Genomic DNA, 27,639 nt, shown 5'->3' with positions numbered 1-27,639 from the left:
CTACATCAGGGAAGCCGGGTGCATAGGTGCCAAGTGGCGTCGGAAACCATCGTAGAAAACAATGGAAGACTTCAGAAAAGATGCCGCTGGCAAGGACTGTGCAAAAGTCCAGGGGAATCCAAGGGTGGATTCTTGAAGAGAAGAACCTGCAAACAGAGTGGACAACGTCTATGCCCCTCGGAGGTGATAATGAGGAATGAAAGAGCAATGACCACCGATGACAGAAGATGCAGGAGTGATGAAGGTGACCTCGTCGTTGTAACTCCGGGGACCAGGCAACGCTGAGGAATTCTAGAACCAGGGAGTTAGTGTCCGGCAGGAGCACCAACAAGCCTTGGCAGCAGCAACAGACGTGGAAAACGATGAAGGAGCAACATTGGGACCAGCAAAGTCCAAGGGACTCACTATAAGAGTCAGAGCAGGCCCCGAGCAAGCAGGGGGACCCACTGAAGCTAAAGAAGACCTTCAAGAGGACAAAAAGGCAAAGACACAGGAGTCGCAAGAGGACCTCGAGCAGCTCACCAAAGATAAAGGTCCACGGTGCAGAGGATGCAGTGAGGATGAAGATTTTGGCAGGAAGAGATGCTAGAGGTTGGAGCTTCGTGTAGCCCAAAGATCTCTGGAGTGCAGAGCCAATAAGCCTTGGCAATGGCAAGTCGACAGGGTGCACGGAGGTTCAGTCCCAATGATTCAACGAAGGATAGTGGCCTCAAACTTACTGAGAGGACAGGTCAGGCCTCGAGGGAGTTGCAGAACCACCACCCATGTTGCTAGGCCTTTCAAAGTCTGTGGGATGTCAGGAGCAGCAGACTTTGTTGCGGTGCCTGCAGATGCAGGGAAGTGAATCCTCTACTCCAAGGGTGATTACTTCGGGTGTCATTGATGCCCTCAGGTCTGTTGAAGATCCTATATGAAGCACAGACAACAAAGAAGTCTTGCAGAACAGTGAGATCAGGATCAGCAGGAGTCTTCCGTGATGCAGTCTCGGTTCTAGGCAAAGTCCAGCAAAGTCCAAGTGTCCAGACAATCTAAGACTGACGTGGTTTCAGGCTTGATTCTTGTCCCGTGATGAATCTGAGACCCCACCCACAGGTAAGTCCTTTTATATCCTAAGAAAGTGGTTAGGACGACTCAGGGGTCCCTCCCAGAGGAGGGGCTGGACACAGGGGCAGATACTACCATGTCCTTTGGCCAGTTTTGCACCAGAGCGGGAGCCAAGGGCTCCCTGAACTGACTCAAACTAGAGGATGTGAAGAGGGCACCAAATGCGGCCCCAGCCCAATACACAAAGGGCTAGATGTAGGTAAATCTTATTTAACGATTCATAAATACCGAATTTTACCGATTCGGTATTTATGAATCGGTAAATAAGATGTAGGTAAAAATTCGGTAATTTTTACCGAATCGGTAGGATTCGGTATTTACCGATTCGGTAATTACCGAATCTGTATTTGCCATTGATTCCTATGGGCCTTGAAGCCCATAGGAATCAATAGCAAATACCGATTCGGTAATTACCGAATCGGTAAAATTACCGAATTGCCAAGGGGGACAGGGTGTCACTTTGACACCCTGTTACACCCCTGTTTCTGGCTTATGTGCCATGTGACACACAAACATGCCCTTAGGGCATGTATGTGTGCCACATGGCACAGGTGTGCATGCACAGATGTGCATGTACACAGGAATTCGTTATTTACCACCCAATGGTATTAGGTGGTAAATAACGAATTCTAAAGGCCCTGTAGCACTGTTTAAAGTGCTACCTACATAAGAAATTACAGATTCAGTAATTTTACTGAATCTGTAAAATTACCGAATCTGTAAAATTACCAATTCGGTAAAATCACCGAATCTGTATGGTTTTGCAACTCCTACATGCCAATGTCCAAATACCGGTCGGAAACGGCCGAAAATCGGTATTTTCGGCCGTTTCCGACCGGTATTTGGACACCTACATCTGGCCCAAAGTCTTGTCTGGGAGGTGGTGACATCTCCCTGTGACAGGAAACCTATTGTTCTACCCTCCACTGCTCGAGGTCAGCTCAGCAGTAGCAGGAGGGAAGAATCATGTCTGTGGTCGTCAGCAGCAGTACTAGCTTGCTAGCAGACCATGAAAGGCTCTTACTGGGAGTACTGGGGGCTTCCTGGAGGAACCCCCCCCCCCGTGCATGGAATCCTACCTTTAAAACCGGTAGCAGAGTTGGGGCAAGATTCCAACATGTTTGATACCAAACATGGAAAAACCGAAAGAGAGACACATATCGGTTTTCCCTTCATTGGCAGTGCGAATGGGCGGAGCACAAAGGGCTAGCATGCCGACAATGTTTAATATGGACAGTACAAGCAATGATGAACTAATAGAGGAAGAATCAAAAAGGAAGAAAGAAAGGAGTGCATCTCTACATTACTTATGCATTACTCATGATACCAAACATGCCCAGGTTCAGCAAAGCCACTAATTAGTTAGCCATCGCGGAATGACTGATGGCCGCTATATGTATCAAAATTTATGGCTGCACTTACAAAGCCTGGAGAATAGACTCCAGGATTTGTAGGTGTGTCCTGCTCATGAAGGGGCACTCTCACACTTATAACCCAGCACCCTGCCTTCAGGATTGAAAAGCCTTAGGGTTGCCTGATAGGTTTTAAGTGAAGTGCCCTCAGATATAATAAAAAAAATATATCTGTCGTAAGAGGGGCTAGCACCAGTTTACTCAGGCTGCAACGGCAGGCCTGGATTCAGTGTTTGAGTGGTCTCTTATGAGTGGCACAATACATGCTGCAGCCCATGGGAGACCCCTGGTGTACCTTTGCCCTAGATACCTGGGCACCATATACTAGGGACTTACAGGGTACACCAGTAGCCAATTGTGGAGGTACAAATAATTCTTACCATGTCAAAATTAACCTCTCTAAGGTTTATTGACATTCGATCTGTGTCGTCAAAAACACTTAGCCCGGGATCTCTATTTGTTGTTGCAGGTGCCCACGATTGGGGTCATTTTTCCGTGCACATTGAGTTTTGGTCCCCCCCGCCCCTATCTCCCTTTGTCCTGATGAAGACCCACGCCTGAGGATAACAGTTACCCTGTTTTTTTCTGGGTCGAAACGTCGACATTACCTTTTGGCGCCTGTACCAATAGTGTTACCTCCCCCTTTCCCCCCCTTTCCCCATTGTCATTTGACGCATTGATTTAAATTTGGAGGACATCTATGATTTACTATTAGCAAGAAAGAAGGACATTTTTTGCTAAAACGTGAGGGCAGGCTCATGTCCACCACTTTAAGGATTCTTATCTTAAATGTGGTTTAAAGAACTCTATTGTATTTCTATTTTCTCACTGACCTCTTTGGTCACTTTTCTCACTCACGAGCACGTACTTTCACTCTCTTCTGTGCACATTTAACCGTGATAAAATGAACCCTTGTTTGTAAATTATTGCTTTTTATATTGTAAAGATGAAATGTTTTTTTGTAAATTGTATAGTAAATATGATAAATCCTCATCATATGGATACATTTCCTTTTGTTTTAAGTGTGTTTTCCTGCTTCAACAAAATTATCTTGGGCGCAAGATTGTTTGTTTGTGTTAAATTTCTAATTGATTCAATCAAATGGTAATCTACAGTGAAGGGATTATTTGATTCTTGCTGACTAATGCGTAAGCTGAATTAACGTCTGGGACCATTTTTTCTATAACATATTGATACCCAGGTCCTTTTGACTCCTATTGGGTTACCCCTTGTTAATAAAAATTAGGGAGGAAGCATAGTAGCTGGTGTCCAGGTTAGCAGGATCTCACCCAGACTAGTAAAAAAGAATACTGACACCAGCAAAAAGTGGGGGTAACCATAAAAGCAGATCCTACTCTCCTACAAAGATTCGTCGGAGGATCAAGTGAGTGCCATTTAGCTAAGTCATATGAAAAAGAAAATGGAAATAAGAAATCAGATTTAAATTATCAAGAGAGGGCCCAGTATCCACTGCAACAATTGTGTTTGCCCATTATAGCCATGCGAGAGATCCAGCCTAGTGTTGGGGCAGGAAAAAACATTTTCAGCTTGATCAGGGGTCTCATAGTGGACTGATCAGATGCTTATTCTTAGCAAGTATAGTTTAGGACTTTCTTTGGAGATTTTGGAAGCCTGACGAAGCTAGGAAGATTCGGATTGCCTTTATGATTTGGCATAGATTACATAATACTATTGTCATAGGGTTTGTTAGCCACAAATTGTTGGATTTGAGAAGCAGCAGCAGCAAAATGTTATTAGCCACAGACCTGGGACGGTAAGTCCCCACCATTCATTAGGACATTGGCGAACTCTAATTGATATATGTATTTTGCCTAATTGGAGATTCTAGAATTCCCTTAACTCCCGGTGTTTTTGATGTTTACTTAGTACACCAGTTAACTGAGAGCCTGACGCCTCTACTGCTACCCCATAATTTAATTACACAATTGGTTTGTTGACTTATATTGCCTCAGCTTTATAAGGTAAATATAAGAGGAAAAAATGCGAGCAGTGGTGCTCAGAAGCATCGGTGGAATTCATCGATTCAGAACTGTTATAAGGTGTATTTAATTACTTGGGGAGAGATCTTGCCTCTACTGTCTGTCTCTCGTATGAGTGAGTCACTCAGTCTCTCTTGCAAGTCTCACCTTGGTTTCCCTGTTTCTCTGAACTCTTTCCTCTTCTGTGTTGTGCTCGGCCCTCTCTTTCATGCCTCTTCTCTCTCTTATCCCAATAACACTTAGCTTACTCACTTAAGGTGACACTTTTGATTTTGTTTAACTCTTTGTCCTATTTCCTGTTTTATTCCTTGTGACACATTTTGCCCAGTCCATAGTGTGTCATCACAAGTGTCCCTTCCTGTTGACTCTCCTCCTTTTCTGTCTCCCCTTTAGTTCCGTTTCTTTCTATCTTCTTTAACCTATCTCTCCCTCATATTATTTTGAAATTCTGTCCTCCCCCTTTTATCTATGTGCCATTCTCTTTCTTGTATCTCCCATCTTCAAAATCTTACCGTGTGCCAAATCTTCTTTGCCACTCGTCTCTTCCTTTTGTCTCAACTGTGCCATCCCTCCCTCGTGTTCCTGTCAGGCTTTACAATTAATTAGCTCTGTATTATCAATGTTTTATATTCAGCTCTCTCGGTTATATGACACTTTTTACCATTTCTTGTGTGCCATAAATATTTCTTCATGGTGTCACTCTCTTCTGGCCTCCATTTTCTTTCATCTCTGTATCATTGCCATGAGTCTCCTCTTTATAGTTGCCCTTCTCTCATGAATGTCTTATTCTGTGCGTTTTTTCCCTGTCACTCATTTATCCTTTTCCTCCGTCAATCTCAGACCTGTTCGGGTAGTATCTGCACTGTATTTGCCATGTCTCACTGCCAGGTGCAAAGTTCTAGAGGTCAGTGTGCTTGGCAAGAAAAAAATATTGATATTTAAAAAAAAAACATTTCAAGAGGTGTCCTTTACGAATGCCTGTTCAATCTATAACTTTTTCGCCCCCTTCCTTGATAAATTATTCTTGAAAACGCACTATTTCATTTATTTTTAAAAGGGTTTTCAGCCGCCTCTCTCAGGGACGGGGGGTAATGCTAAAGATTTCTACACGTTTATAAGCTTGTACACATTAACATTGTGGTGAATGTAATTTCATACACACTTCTACATGAACATACTGGTATAGTACTGTTGTCTTTTAAACAAATTCTCTATGGTGTGTAAAAGTAGTTCATTCTGATACTTGTTAACTTGGCCTCATTTTAGATGTAGATGCCATTTTGTCAGGATAGAAGTCACCCTTGTCACTCATCTCTTTCCACCTTGCCCACGCCTCTCCCCGCAGTTTCTTCAGTACACAGTCAAGCCCAGATGTTCTTGCTTATTTTCATTGTCTCAGTCGGCTCAGTTATGAAACTGCAACTTCCTTTACTTATAGTTGTGCGCCTCACCACTTTCAAAGTTCATCAACTGCTAAAGTAGTTAAAGCAATGTTATGAGTTGAACGTTGAGGCTGTGGCGAAGAGAGAATCCGTAATTGGTCGGTAGTCAGTTGTTGATAGTTGGAGCTTACACCACTGGGATGAGCCAGTTAAGACTGGGGTAGGATGGAACTTCCCAGATACAGGGGATGATGTGGGGGCACTACATTGCTGTACCTGCATATTTTGTGCTATGTTAAACCACAACTACGGTGCATTCATGCTATGTAGGTCAGTTCAGAAATAGAAAATATGTTGCTGCTGATGTCACTGGCATCCTTTCGATGTGCAAAATGCCTACCTCTGCTACCTCATCATCACTTGTGTGTTTCCCGTTAAGCATTGCCTGCAATGTTGTGCAGCATGCAACAAATTCTGACCAAGAGACCCACTTTATGCGGTTGTATGTCAAAGCTCTACCAGTGTGCTACAAACTCTGTAAACTGCACTATTAGTAGTCAAATACACACCCCCTTGATGATGTGTGCTTTTTAGATAAAGACATGCAGGCAATGATGCTGAAAGTGCATATTTACAAGCTTATGCATACTTGATTACATTTGTGAGGGCATTCTCAGTTCTTGATACGTGGGCAGATGATTTTATAGGCAAGAAGGCGAGATGCTCATCATGGTCTCCTGCCACATACAACATTGCCTTTGCTAATGTGTTACATCACATGACATTCCCCAAATATTTTCAAAACAGCAACGCACATCTTTGTGCTTTGGGAAAAGGCTCAAACCATCCTCACTAAGCATCTGTCTTGAGTATGTGATGTTTCTCCAAGGTGCATGGTATGCAGCAGCTCGTGAGGATCATGGAGTCATCGGCTGTACGTAGGAATCTAGTATTATTAATTAAGCACCATGCATCGCCTTGAAATTACTCCACAGCGCTAAGGCTCAATTAGAAAAGGTACTGTTTATGGACGAGAAGTTGGATTCCAATCAGTGAGGGGGTGCCTCAATCTGATATAGTTCAGTGTACCCCAGTGACAGTCCATTTTAGTTGTATGCACACAGGGAAAGTTTGGTTATCAGATTCTTGGTGAAATGCATATATTTTGCTTCATACCTGAAGCTTGGATGGAGGGCATTCCATTTCCTAGCTCCCTGGATTCAGTGAGTTTTGCAAATGTTTAAAGCACCGGTCTGCATCAGACACCATCTATATATTGATGGAGTGCTGTGCTTTCTTGTTGCATTGCACTTGCCATTGGAGCAATACTTAGTCCCTAGCACATTAGTGAAACTCGCTATGGAAGCAAATGCTGTTGTCACTGCATTCAACATAGACGAGTGGCTTGAAAATATGATACAGAAGTCAACTAAAATCAGAAGGGCATTGATGACCTGGTTCAGTATTTTTCAAAGGGTGAGCCAACCAGCAGTACGTTGCAACAAAAAAAAATGCAGCACTGCAACAAATTTGACAAGTGAGTATGGCAATCAGTATCCCACTGTTTGGCTCCAGTGCATCTCTTGAACCCATCAGTGGTTGCAAGTGCTATACAAATGCAAACCTTTTTCCCTCTTCTATCCCTCCACTATTCTTTTGAATCCAAATAACTGACTAACATATCCACCACTCAAATTACTTTCATATTTCACTTTACTAATTCACCACTAATCCTTTGTGGGATCAGGAGTAGCGTGCTACTTGCCGAAAACGCGCATTGGCACCTCATCAGGGGTAGTAACCGCTATATAAATGCACTTTCAATACAGCACAATCTCCAATGGCAGAGAGAATGTAGTTTAAGATGTCCGTGTGGTTTGTCAGGACCGGAGATCTTTGCATATTAAGGTGATTGGTCCTTGCCCTGGAAATCCTGACCACCCCTCTTTGTCAAGAGGCTGATATTTCCCTTTGGCACTGTGCAGCTTCCTTCTTTTCCTCTAGAATCATGCATGCTGGAATCAGCACTGGGATCTGGCGAAATGGCAGCGATGTTGGGTCCATGTAAGTAATTTAGAGTATTCTTTCAGTAAAACAAATAGCCAATGGTCCTACCTGGCAGGACATTTCCTCATCTGGGTGTCAGGATCATTGCGTCATGTACCTACCTAGGACCGATAAGCCTCACATAGTGGCCAGAGCAGGGATATCCAGAGATGGCTACCCCTCCAAAATAGGGTGGACGACAGCGCTACATTGCTGTTTTTGTTAGGTAACGGTAATATAGCCTTCCAATTGGTCAGTGATAATATTTCGCTGGGTAACTTGCCATAATATTGAGAAAAAAATATATAATGGACATAATATCGAAGTAAAAATATAGAATGGGCAAAATATCGAATGGACACAATATAGTAGTTAAAAATATCGGATTGAAGGTAAGTAATATCGATTGTCAAAATATAGAAGTCAAAATATCGAAGTATATAATATAGTCATTAAAATATATCGAAATTAATATCGTTTTTTTAAGTGTTTTGTATGTTAGTATGTATGCGAAAAGTGTATTTTATTTTTGTAATGTATGTTTAATTTATTTTAAGTTATGAATTTTATGTTATAGAATTTTTGCGTAATTTAGTTCTGTAGCGGGTTGTGGGTTTATAGGGGAATAGGGTGGGAAGTGATTTAATTATATTCAATTAAATATAATTTTTTTTAAATTATTAATTATCTTTAATTTAATTTTGCTTTTTAGTTCTGTAGCGGGTAGTGGGTTTATAGGGGAATAGGGTGGGAAGTAATTTAATTGTAATTAATTAAATATTTTTTTTTATTTATTGGTATTCATTTAGAATTGATTGTTATTTTTTATTGGTAATTAATTTTTATTAATTGATTAATTGATAATTATGTTAATTGTATTAATTTATTTTCCGTAGTGGTTTGTGGGTTTATAGTGGAATCAGATGGGAAGTAATTTAACCCTTTAAATGCTGCTCACGTTCAGCGGACGTCACGTACACTACCTCGGTAGTGCTGCGCACGTCCGTGGACCATTGCGGCCCCACCCGCGCAATAGAACGTTCCGCACCAGCGCAGAACGTTCAGCACAGCGGAGGGGTTAATTGTAATTAAGTCCATTTTTTTTACTTATTGGTATGGATTTTTAATTTATTGTTAATTAATTTTTAATTGGTAATTATTTTGTATAATTGATTAATTGATAATTATGATAATTGGATTAATTTATTTTCCGTAGCGGATTGTGGGTTTATAGGAAATAGGGTGGGAAATAATTTAATTGTAATTAATTACATATTAAAAATACTTTTTGTGTATTGATAATTAATTTACTGTTAATTAATTATTAATTGGTATTCATTTGTATTATTAATTAGTTTTGGTTATTGAAAATTAATTAGTTGTTAATTATGAATAGGTAATTAATTTTTTATAACTAATATTTATTTGTATTTCTGATTGATCAATTATTATATGAATATTAAATTGGTAATTAATGTTAACTAATTTGTATTGGTATTGATATTTAACTTATTTTTTATTACTATATTAAATCATTACTTTCCCTACTGTTAAATTCACTGGAGTGGGAATAGTAATTTTGACCCCTACGCTATCCAACGCTTTCTCTACTGTTGCACTCTCTGGAGTGGGAATAGTAATTTTTACCCTCCCGGTATCCAACGCTTTCCCTACTGTTGCACTCTTTGGAGTGGGAATAGTAATTTTTACCCCTAGGCTATCCACCGCTTTCCCTACTATTGCACTCTCTGGAGTGAGGACTGTATTTTTACCCCTATGCTATCCAACGCTTCCCCTACAGTTGCACTCTCTGGAGTGGGAATAGTAATGTTTACCCCTATGCTATCCAACGCTTTCACTACTGTTGCACTCTCTGGAGTGGGAATAGCAATTTTTACCCCTATGCTATCCAACGCTTTCCCTACTGTTGCACTCTCTGGAGTGGGAATAGTAATTTTTACCCCTACGCTATCCAACGCTTTCACTACTGTTGCACTCTCTGGAGTGGGAATAGTCATTTTTACACCTACGCTATCCAACACTTTCTCTACTGTTGCACTCTCTGGAGTGGGAATAGTAATTTTTACCCCTACGCTATCCAATGCTTTCCCTACTGTTGCACTCTCTGGAGTGGGAATAGTAATTTTTACCTCTACGCTATCCAACGCTTTCTCTACTGTTGCACTCTCTGGAGTGAGAATAGTAATGTTTACCCCTAAGCTACCCAACGCTTTCCCTACTGTTGCACTCTCTAAGGTGGGAATAGTAATTTTTACCCTCCCGCTATCCAACGCTTTCCCTATTGTTGCACTCACTGGAGTGGGAATAATAATTTTTACCCCTATGCTATCCAACGCTTTCCCTACTGTTGCACTCACTGGAGTGGTAATAGTAATTATTACCCTCCTGATATCCTATGTAAAAATAAGGTATATTTTTTATTAATATTACGTTTATATAAATATATGTATTAAAAAATAAAATTATATGTGTTTTTAATTTACATTAATTATTTATTAAGTTTAAGGTTATTTAAGTATTTTTAAGTATGTTTTAGTTAATTAGATTTATTATTTCATTAATTTTAAATTACTTTAAAGACATTTAACAACATTCGATATTTTGACCAACTATATTTTTTACAACTATATTTTTGATTCGATATTTTTGTACTGTTTGCAGATAGGAATTCAATATTTTTGCATTCTATATTTTGTCCACTATATTTTGGTAGGTCGATATTTTGGCATTCCATATTCTGTCAGTGATCTATTCGTGTGTGGTAAGCCCAAGTGAACTCAATTCTGAAGAGAATGAATGCAGGTATTTTGTGTCAATGGCATTTTACACACACATCCTAGACTAATTCAACTCATTTTTTATGGTAAACAATATGAACCGTGTCGCTTTATGGCAATATTGGTATCTATTTTTTATTTTTTCATTAGGTCTGGTGTAAAGGCAGCGTTAGCTTGGTTGACCCATACATTTCCTACTGTATATCTCAACATTCGTTCCAGTATAATGTGTTCTCGGTCTGTAAGATTGGTGTGCTGACAGTTGATTCTGTAGATTTGCAGTTTGAAATTAAAATAGGTGTTAATTTAAACAGGTCAAACATGGCTGGGGATATTATTATCAGGTCAAAGCCACTGCAAGGTAAAACGAGCACTGGCAATGCCAAAAGGTCTGCCTTTAAAGGAATGTTGCATGTAATGTGACGTATTACAAGTAAATAGCATGGGAATAGATATGTATTTGTGTTGACACAAAGAACTATAGAATAATATTGGTGTAGGTTGAAAGGTCTAGCGACAGCTGCACTGTCAAGCCAGACCTAAAAATCCATGTAGGTTAATGCCTGGCCTCCTCCCATCTGTGCTGCTGCCAGAGAAAAGCAACATGAATTATCTAGTTATCGAAGACACTTGAAGAGCAGTCCAATGTCGTATGTGCCCCTGAAAGTTGGATCTTAAATAAAAATAAAATAAACACATCTGCATGGCGGGCAAGCACTTTTTGTGTGCAAGCACACAACTTCTGCCCAATCAAAATATGTACTCCTGGCTCTCAACATGTGGGCGTGGCCAAAGCCCTTCTCTAGGGATTCTCACATAATCATCTGGCGACAGCTGCACTGTCAATCTAAACTTTAAAAACAGATGCCCAGCTTTTAAAAAACATAAGAGTAACCTGACAAAAGATAGATTTTTCTTCACATCAGTCACCAAAGGAACCGAAAAAATGATTTCATTTTAAACACTATAGAAATAGATAATATTTGGAGTAGTGGACTTAATTTTAAAGCCACTGTCACTCTTTATTCTATCAAAACTTGTATTGCCTCATAGGCCTTCTCAAAGCTACAAACCCTGCCCCACTTCACACTTCATAACACCTGGAATTTTTATTTATCATGTTTTGTAGACTTCTTAATCTCCCAACAATGAAAAACAAGAACATTTTACTTGCCGAACTTGTGCCTCTGAGGAAGGACATAAGATTTCGACACACTGGTAGCAGTATCAGCATACAGTTGAAATTTAGGCACATGGCGGATGCTCTTGCCCACGCCAAAGTTGACTGCAGAGAAAAAGAATGCACAGAACACATTAGAAGAGGCCAATTGAATGAGCAATCTATGCAAAAGTAAGCAATATTCATAGCTCCTTACGCCCAGCATGATGCGTGTGTACAGGTATGCGTCTTCCTGCTCAAACCACCGGAAGGTGTCGATAAACAGGAACAGATTCAATCCCAGCCACAGCAGCTGAAAGACAGCATGGAGAATAGTTATTGAAAGGACCATGCACAGACAGTTGTTCTTAATAAGCAGATCCAGGGGTCCTACTGGTGACTTCAAAAGTCATAAGCAACCAATCCTTCTCTGGGCACATAATGTTCTGTCAACTCAAGAAGTGTGCAAAGTGGCCTCAAATGTCATAATTTAAGAATGGATGGAAGTTAAAGCGCATGGCATATACCTACTGGCAAAAATGTGAATACAATATGCTAGGAGCTCCCAATTGCATAGATGGGGAAGGGGTGGGGAGAAGGGTTAATAAAAGCGGGTCTAATGTGTCAAGGTGTGTTAGGCAGCTAATTGTTTGCCTAAGGAAAAAGTGCTCCAGGAAACCATCATGTTACTACCATATTATTGATGGCATAGCTTTAATGTTATATGACTACCACTTCTCACTAGGACTAGCATACTAGTAAACAACCATTTCCACATTCTCTGTAGAGCTGCTGCACTTTTATGGGGCAGTACTAGCAATTGTCAGCCCAGCAGGCATACTTTTACAAGGGAAGTGTCAACAGTTATCAGCAATATGGCCATATCCATAAGACAGAGTACCAGAGGTCAGAGACTTTTAAGACATCGGCAAAGTGGCCAATACTCAGGGCCTCCACCTTCCAAGAGGCCCCTGGGGTAGTGAACATTTTTTATATTTGACTTTTGTATCGCTAGCGAGTGCCATCTAAGGATTTTTGTGGGTCCTGGGCAAGAACTATTCCAACTTTTTAGTGATCCTTTTAAAATTTAACATATGATTTTATATTGTTTTGCCTCATGCATGCTTGAATTATCAGGGAATGGATAGTAAAATTCAAATTTCTTCTCAAAGGGGGCTCCAAAATAAGTCATGCCCGTGGCCCCCAAAATTTTTAGGGTGACACTGCCAGCACTTCTCAGCAGTGCAGCCATATGTATTGATAGGACTGGTATACTTGCAGTTGACAGTACAAACACTTACCAACAGATCTGCTATAGTACAATATACAGCACCAACATTTTCCAGCAGGGCTTCTATACGTAACATAGCATCTATATGTAGCAGAATTCTGGTGGGCGGAGCAAGGAGTGTGAGTCGCTGCCGCCAGGAGGAGTCCGAAGAGGAACAAGCAATTGAGAGGGCAGCTCAGCGGCAGCAGCCCTGTAGGTCCGAAGCTCTCCGGGACTGATTCAGAGCCTCACTCAGACTGCAAGAGGCTCCAAGAGTTGCAGTCAAGCACTGCACAAGTCTGCAGGTCCAACGAGCCAGCAGACATGCAAACGCACACCTCCACGCCGGGCCACCCACTAGTCCATTAGTTCATCAGGATATACTGACCAGCAATCAGTTTTCTAGTAACCTGGTCAGCACCCGCTGCCCCCCTTCTCCTTTTTTTTGGCGCTTCTCATTTACCTCCAGTCACTGCACTGCAAAGCCAAGAAGGAAACAGCGAAGCAGCGGAGGCGACCACCCCGACATCTCGGGCATTTCCGTATGGCCTAATGGGCAATTGACTCTGGTTACTCCCTCTTGTTGAGCGCCCTGTGGCTGGGTGCAGCTTGCTCCAGTGCGAGCTCACCTACACTTGCAGGATAGTCTGGGGCAACTCTTCCCTCCCAGCTGTTGATTTCTCCGACTAGTTCACAAAAATCTGTAAATGTCAGATTCAAAAATTTCTCTGACTAATCAGTGGCCCCTCCAGCAATTAACTTTCCACAAAAGGGCCCCCAGCACCGGTCTCTTCAGTTACTCCTCAGTGGGCCTAAGGTCAGTCTCCTCAGTCTCCTTCTTGACCCCGAAATTTAAAGACTTAGGAGCAATACATACGACTGAGCACATGATTGAACACACGACTCAGCCAAGGCCAGCCTGCTCATGCCCCCCACCCCCAATATTTAATGATTAACTCCTCTCAGGGTAGGTGTGGCAGTGCTAGGCTCTTTGCACCATGACCTCAATCCTGAGCCGTTGGATTGGCACCACTACCACTACCGGTACTGCTAACAAGACTGGGCAGAACAGTCCCGCACATTACAGTCCTAATCTAAATAAATGTGTAGGTAGTACCAGTAATCATCCTACAATAGATATACTGCCCTGCACACGCCGTTCAGAAGTAGGGGCTTTTCTAAGAACTCCGTGGTAATTACTGGACACCTGAAATGCGTACGAAGAGCTTGCTACTCCTGAAATCCCATACAGCCAGAGCAACAAGTTAATCAGGGGTGAGAGTCAACTCTGGCAAAAGAAAACAGGTAGAACACCCTATGAATAAACAGGGTGCCAAGACATCCTTTTTAAAAAAGCAAAACACCAAGACCCTGGCTACTCCCCCTTTGTGGATAAGAAAATACTACAATACTAAAAGGCCACATTGTCTGACCCTGAAAGTGGCTTGCCTTTTCCAGGATCTCTCAACGTTGAACATAATCGGCAGGCAACTCCAGTCGAACATAACCTGGAGGCTAGCAAGGGACTGTCCCTTCAAGAAATGTATCCCCACCAAGTGGCAGATGGGAATTTTATGCCTCAACCCGAGGAAGCAGTGCAACCTCTATTTATATCTCAGGAAGGAAACTAAAAGAATCAATATAACATCAAGGAGGTTCCCATCGGCACAAGCCTTAAAAGAGGAAGCCCTCAATGTTCTGCTCCACCGAGCACAGACCACCCACTCCCTCCCAAGTGACAAATTGGGCAGCAGAGGGGCAGTCTACAAAACCATTTTGGCCCCTGCTACCCGACATCATAATTATGTCAGGTCCCACATGTCAACCTCCAAAGGGGATCGATCAAATAGAGGGTAACTTAATCAAGGAAACTACTGACTTTAAGACAACCTTCAGTATCAACTGCGAACAAGACTGCATTGATTGGGGCACTGAAGCCAGAGAACCCAGCACAGTCCATAGGGGTCAAGCCACAGCTATAAAATCAGCAACACGTAAATGTAAATGTCGGAATTTGTAAAGCGCACAGCTACCTCCACCGGAGGTGTCCCGGCGCTGTCCGTATACCGCTTAGGAACCCTTCCTGGCTTTCCTGGGAAATGTCCACTCCTGGACACCCCCCAGGTGCAGCCAGGCATCCCAGCGCTTTTGGGGCCGTTGTGGAGACTAAGCAAGCTATTGCCCAGAGTTGCAGCGTGGGACCCATGATCAGAACAGGCACTAAGGCGAGAATATCCAGTCAGGGGAATTAATGAGCCAGAGACCCGCCGAGGCGGGAATCGAACCCTGGTTCCTGGCCAGAGCTCTGCATCAAGGTCTGCCTGCTCTAACCATTGAGCCACACTTCTCCACGTAAGCCCTTGTTCCCTGTCAATACATTCAGAGTACATCATGTGAAGTTGGAAGAGCTCTATAAAAAGGAAGAGATGCTCCTCAAGGCAACAGACCTGTTTGATTTCCCCCCCGCACCACTAAACTAAGGGGCCGATTAGGATAGCGGTTTTCCCGCATCCTCCGGGCCGGCGGAGGCCACTGCCGGCCCAGAGGATGCGGGAAAACCGCTGTGGAGGCACAAAAGACCCACCACCAAATTAGGATGGCGGTGGGTCTCAAAATCGGTCCGCTGCTGGCGACCGCGGCGGAAAAGCTCTAACATGGCTGGCGGTGTCTATCAGATGCCTTTCCGCGGTGGATTCTCCGCCGTGGAAAGGCATACGGTGAATTCTTTGGGGGCCCGTTACGGGCCCCCTGGGCGAGTGAGGGGGTGGGGGGTGCACATGGTAGGTACCTATGGTACCCCCCTGCAATTGCGTGCACGAAGCGGCAGGCACCGAGCGTTGCCTGCCACTTTGTGCATGCAAATGCTAAGCATGCATATTTAACCTTGCGGCGGGTGCTGCTTCAAGCAGCACCCGCCGCAATGTTAAATATTGAGGATGTGACCACCAGGCTGGCCGTCACATCCTAATTGCACTGGAGGGACCGCCACTGCCCCTGCGGACGGTCCCTCCTCCTCTAGGGTGGCGGACGGGTGCAGGTCCGTCCGCCATCCTAATAAGCCCCTGAATTGAATTCTACAGGGACCCCAGACGAGCAATGGGGCATAAGAGGATATCCAGACTAAAGCCCCACTACTCATAATGGTGGGTTGGTACTTAATGTCCAACCAACTGAGAAATTCCACACAGAACAGTAAATCGAGGACTAAAATATTCCAAATCTAACCAAGATGAGAAAATTATTGGTGTAAATGATCTGAATTGGTGGGCTGCCATTGGCAATACTTTGACAACCATGAGTCAGGCAGCCATTGTGTACACTAAAAAGTTGGATACGCAGATATCTATACTACAATCCCTACAAATTACTTTAAAAAAATTGAGATCCGGCTAGATAATCTAAACTTTCTTATAATGAAATCACAGTAGTAAGTGGACAAGCCCCCGACCTTTGCTACTACTCAATATTCCTAGACACAATCTTAGCCTTGCCTGGAATCATGTCTGACTTACTGACAGAGTATAAAGCAAGAAACAGCAATTGCAGGTCAAGATCCATCTTGGAAAAATGGCCAGTAATGAAAGGGCGCTTCCATGTATATCTCCAACCTTTGCCCCACATTTGGTGCGCCGACAAAAGACAATGGCGTGGCCGCCGAAGAAAACACCATGACCCACCTTTCCGAAATGAGCAGAACAGACACCTTAAGCACATAAATCTTCTAATCTCATAAGAGACGATCCACCCTGAATCAAGCTTTCGAAGAATAACAGAAAACATTTGAAAAAGTTAAACTAGAAGCAAAAATATCAGTCAAAATCAGAACTTTATCCCATATTCGGAAATTCCTCATGGGTACATAAGGAAAAAACCACAACCATCGGAAAGGTGAACTCGCCGGATCAGGCCAGTATCTAGTCAAGTGATTCACAACTCTCACGTGAAGTAACTCACCCCCCACCCCCTCCAAGTATAGAAACAAGAAGAGCAATAGAAAACATGGATAGGGGCACTGAAACATCCTCCAGAAGGATCTTTTGGCAGATAATCCACCAGTACCGGCCAAACAGTTTCTCTCAATGATCATAAAGCCGAGAGCCAATTTCAACAATGTGGAAACCAGTACTGCACAGAGTTGAACTGATAAATTGGGCCCATAACCTTGGATCACTACAGCCCACGTGCACACACCCCAGTATGCCAGAATCGATGCGCTGGCTTCAAATATTGCGGGGTTAGGTCTCTGGCCTAAAACCCCACCTTTCCACAAACCTCTACCTAGCTAGCAGTTGAACAACAGGAAGCAGAGAACTGGGAGAAGATTTTTATTTTCCTGCCCAAATATATCTCCTGTGACCAGGAAGAAATTCTGAACAGGTCCAATCTACTTAAATGGAACAGGATTTTTCTATTCTCCAACATTGATAATCGCAATTACAATCCATTCTACTATTGAGCTGAACGCTACAATCGTTGTGTTCTGGTCATGTGCCCTGGCATTACATCAACAGTACATCGCTGATTTATGCATATAATCTAACAGAAAGACAGATGGTAATGGCACAAACAGATGCAAAACATACAATGCTACACATTGAAAAATTGGACCAATTACCTTTCACCATGGCTGAGTCACCTTCCACAGAAAGGTTAATCGATGGCTAGATCACACTGCCTGTCACAACATTCCAATTTCAATACTGTCTACAGTATCACCAGGTAGGCAGATATGAGGCACTGGGAGACAGGTACATACGAGAGCACTGGGAATTACCGTACAGATGTAGATGCAGGAATGGGGATACAGACGTTTTTCTCAGCAGTTGGAACTGTGAAAGTGCCTTAAGTGGTTCCCTAGTATGCAAAGACATTTCACTTCACGGAGCCTGTAGTGCTTTGGTTGCTAACTTGTGCTGCCACTTGAAGAGTTCCCCAGCTGCAGTGATCCATCTGGCATTCAAACTGCTTTCGAATGGGAGCTATTTGTTGGTGAATGATCAAGGCTGTTGTGGGATGTTACCAGGCATCGCGTATCTAGTCACAGTAAGTTCCAGTATTACTTTGTTGTATGCAAGTATTGTTTCCACCAACCCACACAGTTAGGGAGGCGACGCTATGGCCTTCATTGAATGTTTCCTTTATACGGTTTGAACCTCTGAGCAGATTGAAAGTCATGGTTTTGCAGAAGGAAGTGGCCTTGACCTCAGCCCAAGAGACTTTTGATCTCTAGGTTGCAAGGTCTTCATTTGAGATACAAGCGCTAGTCGGTACCAACCTTCCGCTCCATTTTGGGGAAAAGGTTAAAAAGGTTAAAAAGGGGCACTCCTTGTGCGATGTTGCTGTGGACACATGGAACTCCATCTGAGCACACCTCTGCTAAGGGGGCCATTGGTTCCTATCATTCAGACCAGTCTGGGTTGACTGCATCTTGCCAGTTCTCCGCTGCCTGTTCTGCAGATACCAATGCATGTTGGACATATATCGGACTCTTCCATCGGTTGCGCCACCGGACGTTGATGTACTTCTTCACCCCCAAAGGCCCATGTATTACAGTGTCCTCAACATATTCCCATGTTGATGACAGCATTCTTAGAGCCCCCACAGGATGCTTCAGCTCCTGTTGGAATGGGCAACGGCGCTACAACAGGTTCACAGGTATTGAGTGTTCCCTCATGGCTACTGTGGAAACTGAAGATGATCACCTTTGATCCATTGACCTGATATAAGAGGTGTCTCAGCAGTAGCAGCTCCTGGAGGGAGTGCTGCGGGGCGGTGGGGCGGGGCGGGGAAGGGGCAGGGTGGGGTTAGTAAACTCCGGCATACAGCTGATCGGAGTTAGGTAAAGAAATAAATAAATACAACAGATTAAATTATGCCCGTTGCAACGCCAAATGTGTTGCAGCGCGCGCAATTTAATTTGTTTTATTTATTTATCTATTTACCTAACTCCAATCAGCCATATGCCAGCGTTTACCACCCCCACCATGCCCCTCCCCTGCCCCGCAGCACTCCCTCCAGGAGCCGCTACTATGTTACAGGGTTCGTCGCCTGTGGATGTAAGCGACAGTGATGTTGTGTCTCCCACACAAGACACAAACATTTGGCTCTCCATGTGATGGGAACAATTCAGGCTTTTTCAAAACATTCTGAATCGTAATGCGATAAAATTGTTTTGTTTTAACTTTTCTGCTCTTACTAAGCACCATGGATTTCGGCGTGCTCAGTCAGTCTGATCATATATTGACTCTTTTATAGAATTATAGAGCTTTTTAGTTTTTATAGCATTTTTTTTAACAGTACCATGTTTTAGATGTTTTATACTAGTTTTTAACCATGTTTATTATGCTTTTTATCAGGCATATTTTACCATTAGTTGACCTTACTGACCTGTGGATGAGGAGTGGGTGTTATGTACCCCAATGTATGCCAATCTAGGCCAAGGTAGCTACACGTCCTTTTACCTACATTTGTTCTACCTTGCTCTGCATAACGGTGTCTAGTACTGACATTTGACCTAATTATGTTTCATGGAAAGTAGCCTCATTTATTATGGATGAGGATTCTTAGAAATGTCCCTGCACATGACGTACACAACAGAATGAACATAATCTGTGTAAACGCATAGTCATCTTAATCCTAGGGCGAAAGAACTGCTTTATATAATCGCAGGTATTGTTCTAGGCTCAATTGCATGATCGTACTCACAACATATTGATTGGGTATACCACCGTTTCAACGCAACTTTTACAACGACTTCCTTTACAACGCAATTTTTACAACGCAGGATCCATTACAACGAACTACCTTTACAACGCATGTTTTTACATCGCAGATGCCTTTACAACGCATGCCATTACAACGTAAGTATTGGTAAGTATATAATTATATCAAAAATGTTATTTAATTAAAAAAAAAAAATTAATTAATTAATATATTTTGAAATAAAATATTATTTATTTTAAAAAAAATTATAATGTTATTATTAATTAATATTTTTACCCCTACACTATCCAGCACTTACCCTGCTATTTCACCCCCCTGGAGTTAGAATAGTAATTTTTACCCCTACACTATCCAGCACTTACCCTACTATTACACCCCACTGGAGTTAGAATAGTAATTGTTACCCCTACACTATCCAGCACTTACCCTACTATTTCACCCCCCTGGAGTTAGAATAGTAATTTTTACCCCTACACTATCCAACACTTACCCTACTATTTCACCCCCCTGGAGTTAGAATAGTAATTTTTACTCCTACACTATCCAGCACTTACCGTACTATTTCACCCCCCTGGAGTTAGAATAGTAATTTTTACCCCTACACTATCCAGCACTTACCCTACTATTACACCCATTATTATAAAACACCTAAATTATTAAATAAAAAAATATATATTTATAAAAAAATAAAAATAAAGTAAAATAAAATGTAAATTAAATTATATTAATTTTAATTAATTACATTAAAAAAAATATTATATACTTACCTATACTTACGTTGTAATGGTGTGCGTTGTAAAGGCATCTGCGACGTAATATCATGTGTTGTAAAGGATCCTGCGTTGTAAAAATGCGTTGTAAAGGAAGTCGTTGTAAAAGTATGCGTCGTAACGTCATACATCCTATTGATTGTGTAAGGCATCCCAAGACTATCTTTGTGGTATAATAGAACCATACCAACACTAGATAGGAAGAGGAGAAGCTTCCACACTGACACTAGATGCTCAGGTCACGGCCTACAGAAGCTACAATAAGCAGCGGTCTGACATCCCTTGAGACCAAGGCGGGTCCTTCATACTCTCATCAGGTAAGGGGGTTGGCCCTTTCCTAGGGGATTCTTGGCTATACAACTACATACATGCTAGGTACACTTGGGTACATCTAGTTAGGGTTTGCATCGTAGGAGTACTCATGATAATTACCATGTATCTATAGGCTTACATATATTCACTGTTTTAACACCATGGTAGAATTCTACCTTTTATTTACTCTAATAATGCTTATAATCGTATACATCTGTTTCGATCTAATGGTTGTTGCAGCACATGTCTTTTATACTAGAATGACGCTGGTTCAATAAAATCTTATTGCAAGTGTGACCACCGTTTATTCTTATAGCTCTCTGAGAGCGAGTGAGCATGAGTGGCTGAGCGAAAAACCCTGTACTGTTTCCACGACCCTTGATGGTTCAGGGTTGCCATGTTTGATAATTGCCAGAAGCTACTCGCTCTTTAGTAAGGTTGTGGGGCTTATAGTGGCACTGTGAGCTAGCTGGTCTATGGACCAACGTATCCTTTGGGGGTGTCTCTAATCATTCTGAACACCAATCTCTTAGTTTATGTTGTCCAAAGGTGCAGATCCTATATAGATTTGTAGGTACTACACGACATGACGCCCAACTTTGGTTTGGTTCTTATTAAACATTCAAATCCGAATAGTTCAGTCACGCTTTCTCAGAGACCCGTATTCACATGTACCCAGAGATGTCTGGGGTGGGAAGGGAAAATACGCCACTGCTGAGTAGGTATACCCTATGCATTGGCTGTAGGTTTATTCAAGTTCGAAGGATTACAGTACCTTACATTGTGCATAAACCTTATCTCTAGTTCTCTGAAACTCCTTTTGCAGTGTCTATCCAAGATGAAGCTGCAGCTGCATTAAATGCAAACGCAGCAGAGGACGGAGGGCAGAAAGGTGCTATAAAAATATCAGAACATTGTAGAAATGCACCAGCATTAGGTGGGACTGTTACCTTTGTGATTGATATATGTAAGCAGCGGCGCTTAATTCAGTGACGGCCCCATGGGCACAACGTCTCTGCTCACAAACAGTGAGCTATTCTTTGTTAAAGGAAAAAATATATATCTCCAATGCGTTGAGTTTGAAATCACATGTGGAATTTTAATTCATTCCCTTATGATGTAAACAAATTTGGATGCAATCCATCAAACTTGTAATCTTCAATCAACTCCAAATTCACAATGTTCCCTATGCATTTCGGGCAATGCGCCCTTCTTCGGGGTATTTACCTACAAAGACAAATATTGTTTGATGCCTTAATGTTACCTCATAACACTAGAAAAGCCTTGCTCAAAATTTAACAACGTGGTGCCTGTAATCATAGCGATATCAGTGCCAAATGTGTGGATTAGAAAATGCAAATACGATAAAAAATGATATATGTTAGAAACGCGGTGTCAAAAGATGATATATCCAAAGCAGGCAGTTAAACGTGTGCAAGATGTGAACCGAGATATATACAATGATGTGTAACAGTAAAACGAGTATAGAAGTACACAAGGTTGTGCTGTGGGCGATACAAAAATAACGGAACAAGGTGAACGACGTAGTTAGGTGAACCCATGAACAAAGGGAAAAGTACCAGTGCAAAACTTACATTTGAAGTGAAATATAAAGCACTCTCGGTAGGCTCAGTGGATCGGCTCAAACACTGAATGTTGAAAACATTGCTGCATATAACGTTGCTAATGCATGGCATAGAAAAAGGACTAATCAATGAAACGACGTGTGTCGAGAAAGTATAATCAGCGCCATCTTGGAATAGGGCAGAATCTGACAGGCTGATGGAACACGAATACGGGGACTGGTGTGAAATTAAAAAATAAATTAAAAATAGAAACAAATTGAACGGTGTAAATTCGAAAAAGTCGGAAAAAGAAATAAACAATAAAAACTGGAATGTGAGTGAAGATAAAGTGGAAGGTTAAAACCAGTATGACATGTGCAATGAAAGTGAGACAATCAAATAAAAACAAGGGGTTAATAAGAAAAATTTGAAACGCGTGAGCATGCTTGCGGAGTGTGGCATCCAACGGATAAATCTCAATGTGTGTCAAAAACATTCAAAATAAGCTTTATAAAACATTGAAAATGGACTTTATAGATAACACGAGAACTCCATCCGATCATTCAGACCTTTGGGTTTCACCGAGTTCAGATATTTAATCCCAAAATTCTCTCGCTGAAAAGAAAGTTATTGTTGTTGCAGCGTTCTCGTCTTTTCACCACTTCAATGACGGCAACCTGCAGTTGACATATGTTATGACGGTGTTCTTTAAAATGAACGGCTATGGTGGACTTGGTGTTCTCAGTCAGGATATTGCTTTTATGTTCGTTAATGCGTGTTTTAATTTTCTCTGTTTTCTCGGTATAAACCAATCCACAAGGGCACTTGAGGATGTAAATGACATTTTTGGTGTCACAATTGGCATTCAAGTTGAGTTTTATCTTGGTGCCTTTCATATGGTGTGCAATTGTAACAGGGTGTATTGCCTTTTGAAGTGGATGCTTTATTGGATAAAATGGTATTGGTGATTATTTCTTTGATGTTTCATCCACGATTATATGCAAAAATCGGTGGCCCTTTGAGAATACCCTTGAAGTCAGGTTCAGATGCTAAAATGGGCCAATGCTTCTAGATGGATTTCTTGTAAGAGTAACTCACTGTGGAGTATTTAGAAACAACTACGGGTTGCTTGGAAACTTGTTTGCATTTGAAAGTGAATAAATCTGACCTGTTGGTTTTGTTACAGCGTTCCATGGCAAGATTCAGTATGTCAGGAAGATAACCTCTTTGTTGAAATCTGTGTACCATTTCAGATGCCTGTTGATCAAACTTGTCTGGGTTGGATACAATTCTTTTTACCGTCAGTGGCTGAGAATATGGTAAATGATTCTTTAGTGTGGTCTGATGGAAACTTTGGTAGTGTAATAAATTGTTGCGATCAGCTTTATATTTGTATAGCGCTAATCACCGGCAGGTCTCTAAACGCTTTTTGGAGGCGAGGCCAGGGGTTGTGGGCAGATCAGAGAGATCCCACAGTGATGAGGCGGGTTAGATGGTGGTCAGTGCTCCCTGAACAGAAGTGTTTTGAGTTGTTTCCTGAATAAGAGGAGCGCCGGTTCTTTGCGTAGATGGTATGGTAGCTGATTCCAGAGTTGTGGAAGGGTGCAGAGTAGTAATATCGACGTAGAAATATCGTCTGCCATTAATATCTCCGCAGAAATATCGAGTGGAACAAATATCGACAACAAAAATATAGTTTGACCAGAATATCGACTGACAGGTAAGTAATATCGATAACAATAATATAGTTGTAATACATATCGTTTACAAAAATATAGTTTACAAAAATATCGATTTATTAATAATGTTATGTATTTTAGTGTTTTAAATGAGAATTGTTTGTTATTTTATTATATGTTTTGGAATTGTATTAGTTATTAATGTTTTTTATGTTTAATTTTGTGTTATTACTTCCGTAGCGGGTTGTGGGTTTATAGGGGAATAGGGTGGGAAGTAATTTAATTATATAAAATTAATTGATAATTTAATGTGTTAAGTAATTAATAATAGTTTAATAATTAGTTGTTCATTGATTTAAATTAGTCAATTAATAATTAATTATGTTATTTGTTTAATTAATTTTAGGTGTGTGTTGAGGAGTTCATTTTTTTTTGTTTTTGTTTTTGGAAGACCTTTATTGTGCATAACATCGTTAACATACAGTGCACTTTTCCGTGGCATGCAAGGGCCGGTCAGGTCAAATACAGTCACGTGGAACCTTAAATAAATGACACAGCCATTTAGCCGGCAGCCCGGGGGTCCGCCAGCGATATCCATGGACATGCATGTGTAACATTCTGGTACTTTGTTGTATAAACGATAGGTCTGTATTTTATCTTTTATCAGTAACATAAACAGTGCAGGTTCAGTCAAGCATTAGTACTGTTATGCTCAGCGTTCAAGTCCCCATTGAGGATCCGGAAATCCGGTGTGGTTAGGCAATAGCGGGGGAGCCATCAATGGGTGGAAGTTCAGGTGTGTGCGCGTAATGCCGACGCGGATGTGTCATAACGTGTTATGGTATAGCTCACTGAGGCATAGGAGCAGACGGTTAAGCTTGGCGTGTTTGACTTGCAGCCGTTGCGTATGGAGAACAGGATGTCCGTGAGTGTGGTGTGTATGCGTCTCTCCAGCGTTGTGAGTAGGAGGTCGCAAAAGGAAAGACGGGGGATAGTGACAGTGGTATGGCGTATCCTGGTCATGGCCCAATGTGAGCGAGGTTGCGGTGCGGTCCTGCACCTTACCGCAGTCCCTGGAAGCAGTCGCAGCTCAGCAGTCGGTAGGTGCCATATGTCCCGAAAGGGGGTCGTCCCTTGCTAGCTGTATGATTCATCGGTTATCTTCATCTGCAATAAGGGAGGGGGTCTGGTCGGGGAACATGACCAGTGAACTAACTATCCCCCAGGTCTAAACTACAGTGGGAGAGAAAAAAAACCTCTGTAAGTGAGAAGGTAAGTGGGGTCAGGGGAGGTGAGGGGGGGTGGAGATCAGTGTGGGTTCCAGTTGAGGGCTGGTTGGTGTGGGGCGGCGTGTAGCAGAGTGTTCCGTATTGTAAAGCAGCAGTGGGCACTGGGGGAGGGGAAGGGGACATAGGGCTGTGATCGCTGTGTTCGTTGGTAGGTGTCACAGTGGCAGCGGGGTTTGGTGGTTCAAGTTATCCCTTGTTCCTGGCAAGTGTGCTGGAATGTTGTAAGGAGGTCGCCCCAAAGCTGAGCAATGGGGAACTTTCGGAGCCCTGCAGTTTCCTCACGGAGGAGGACTGTGCTTTCCGCCCGCGCCCAGTTAGTAAAGGAGGCATACCAGTGTCGGATGTGTGGAGGGGACACGGCTTTCCAGTGCTTAGTGAGTAGACGTTTCGCAGCTATGAGACCCATATCCCAGAAGCGCGCCTGTACTTTGTTAAGTTTCGTGCGCTTGTACAATCCCAGGATACACGCCTCCCATGTGTGGGGCAGCTGTTCGTCAGTATCGTGTGTGAGTAGCGCCGTGACGTCGCCCCAGTATGCTTGTATGTCAGGGCAGTGCCATAGCATGTGTAAAAGGTCCGCCCCACGCAGGGAGAATCGTTGACACGCAGCAGTCCTGGTAGCGAAGTACCTGTTGTTTTTGTCGGGCGTGAGGTAAGCTCGGTGTAGAATGTAGAATTGAATGATTTTAAAGCGGGGGTTGCGTGGGATGGTTGTCGGCCCGGCTAGGATCATCTCCCATTCCTTATCAGTCCAGTCCCGTCCCCTGTCCGCAGCCCATTTGTCCCGTAGTGGCGTTGTTGGCGGTTGCGAGTGTGTTTGTAGGGCTTGCGCCAGCCAGTGTATGATGTGTGAGCCATTGCCCATGACATGCAGATATTGCATAAAGGTGTGTATCGGTGGTTCCATCGTCATGTCGCCCCAGGAGGTGGTAAGCGTGTGCAGTAGGGATGCATGTAACAGGAACTGGCCAGCCGGAAGGCCTGTGTCCACCACCAGATTCGCAAAAGGAAGCAGCTCTCCATCCGCATACAGATCACTGAGCGTGTCTACCCCTGCCTGCGTCCAGGCGGTCAGTCGTGTCTCAGTCAGTGCGCCCGTCGGGCTGGGTGTGCCCAATAGGGGCAACGTCGGGGCATATGGTGTCGTCGTCCGTGTAAGACGTAGGCATCGCAGGAAGCACTTGCGTGCTACGGCAAGGTGCAGTTGGGAAGGGCAGGGGGCCTTGGTTAGCGGATGGAACAGTGTACAGATTTGGGTTTGCGTCCAGGCTGCGGTGTCCGAGGCGGTGTCATCAAGGTGGTTGCCGCTTAGCCACCCTGTCACCCATTGCAGCTGCGCTGAGAGGTAATATAACTCCATGTTGGGGACCGCTAGGCCTCCCGAGTCAGTGGGCGTATACAACTTGGACAGTGCTACTCGTGGGCGGCCAGCATTCCAGATGAGGCTGCGCAACAGGACCTCCAAGTCTCGAAATAGTCTGTTGGGCACGTATGTGGGAATGTTAGCAAAATAGTACAGCAATCTAGGCAGCACAATCATCTTGGTCAATGCTATTCGGCTAGGAACATTGAGGGGCAGGGTGTTCCAGAAGCCGATTTGTGCCCTAATTGAGGCGATCATCCGCAGGAGGTTGCCTTCCAGGACATCTAGTGGGTCCCGATAAATTCGTATCCCCAAATACCGGAAGGTGGTAGGGTACCATTGTAGTCTCCCACCGCCCAAGCGGATCTCGCATTCCGGTGTATCTGGGCTGAAGGGATAGGCCCCCGATTTAGCCCAGTTGACTCGCAGACCCGACATCTCCTCAAATGACTGGAAGACGGCGGCTATGGAGGCAGGGAGATCAGTTATGTCCCTAACGTATACCAGTAAGCCGTCGGCACAGATTGACACTGCATGCAGTCCGTCCGCTAGTGGTATCCCCCATTCAGGTCCTTGGGTCCTGAGGGTTGTGGCCAGGGGTTCCATAGCCAGTGAAAACAGTATGGGCGATAATGGGCAGCCTTGTCTAGTGCCTTTCCGCACTCGGATTATATCCGTAGAGCAGTGCGCCCGTGCGGACCCGAACTGTTGGTTTGTCATATAGAAGACCCACCATGTCTATGTAGCCATCCCCCAGCTGGCACTTC

At 43.0% G+C, this 27,639-nt stretch overlaps 1 protein-coding gene across 1 annotated transcript in view; it reads right to left on the bottom strand.

The window, feature by feature from the left end:
* NOX3 (NADPH oxidase 3) overlaps nucleotides 1-27,310 on the bottom strand; it is a 632,637-nt gene extending 605,327 nt beyond the window's left edge. The window contains exons 1-3 of the mRNA XM_078647785.1: nucleotides 26,834-27,310; nucleotides 12,119-12,214; nucleotides 11,917-12,027 (exon numbers count right to left, since the gene is read on the bottom strand). Coding sequence (XP_078503911.1) covers nucleotides 11,917-12,027; nucleotides 12,119-12,214; nucleotides 26,834-27,310 — 684 coding nt within the window. The remainder of the gene's footprint in view (nucleotides 1-11,916; nucleotides 12,028-12,118; nucleotides 12,215-26,833) is intronic.
* Nucleotides 27,311-27,639: the final 329 nt, after the last annotated feature.

The sequence above is a fragment of the Lissotriton helveticus genome, chromosome 6 (assembly GCF_964261635.1).
Source record: "Lissotriton helveticus chromosome 6, aLisHel1.1, whole genome shotgun sequence".
In the NCBI taxonomy this organism is placed as follows: domain Eukaryota; kingdom Metazoa; phylum Chordata; class Amphibia; order Caudata; family Salamandridae; genus Lissotriton; species Lissotriton helveticus.
Note: the sequence above shows the minus strand (reverse complement) of the source record. Positions and strands in the feature narration are given on the sequence as shown.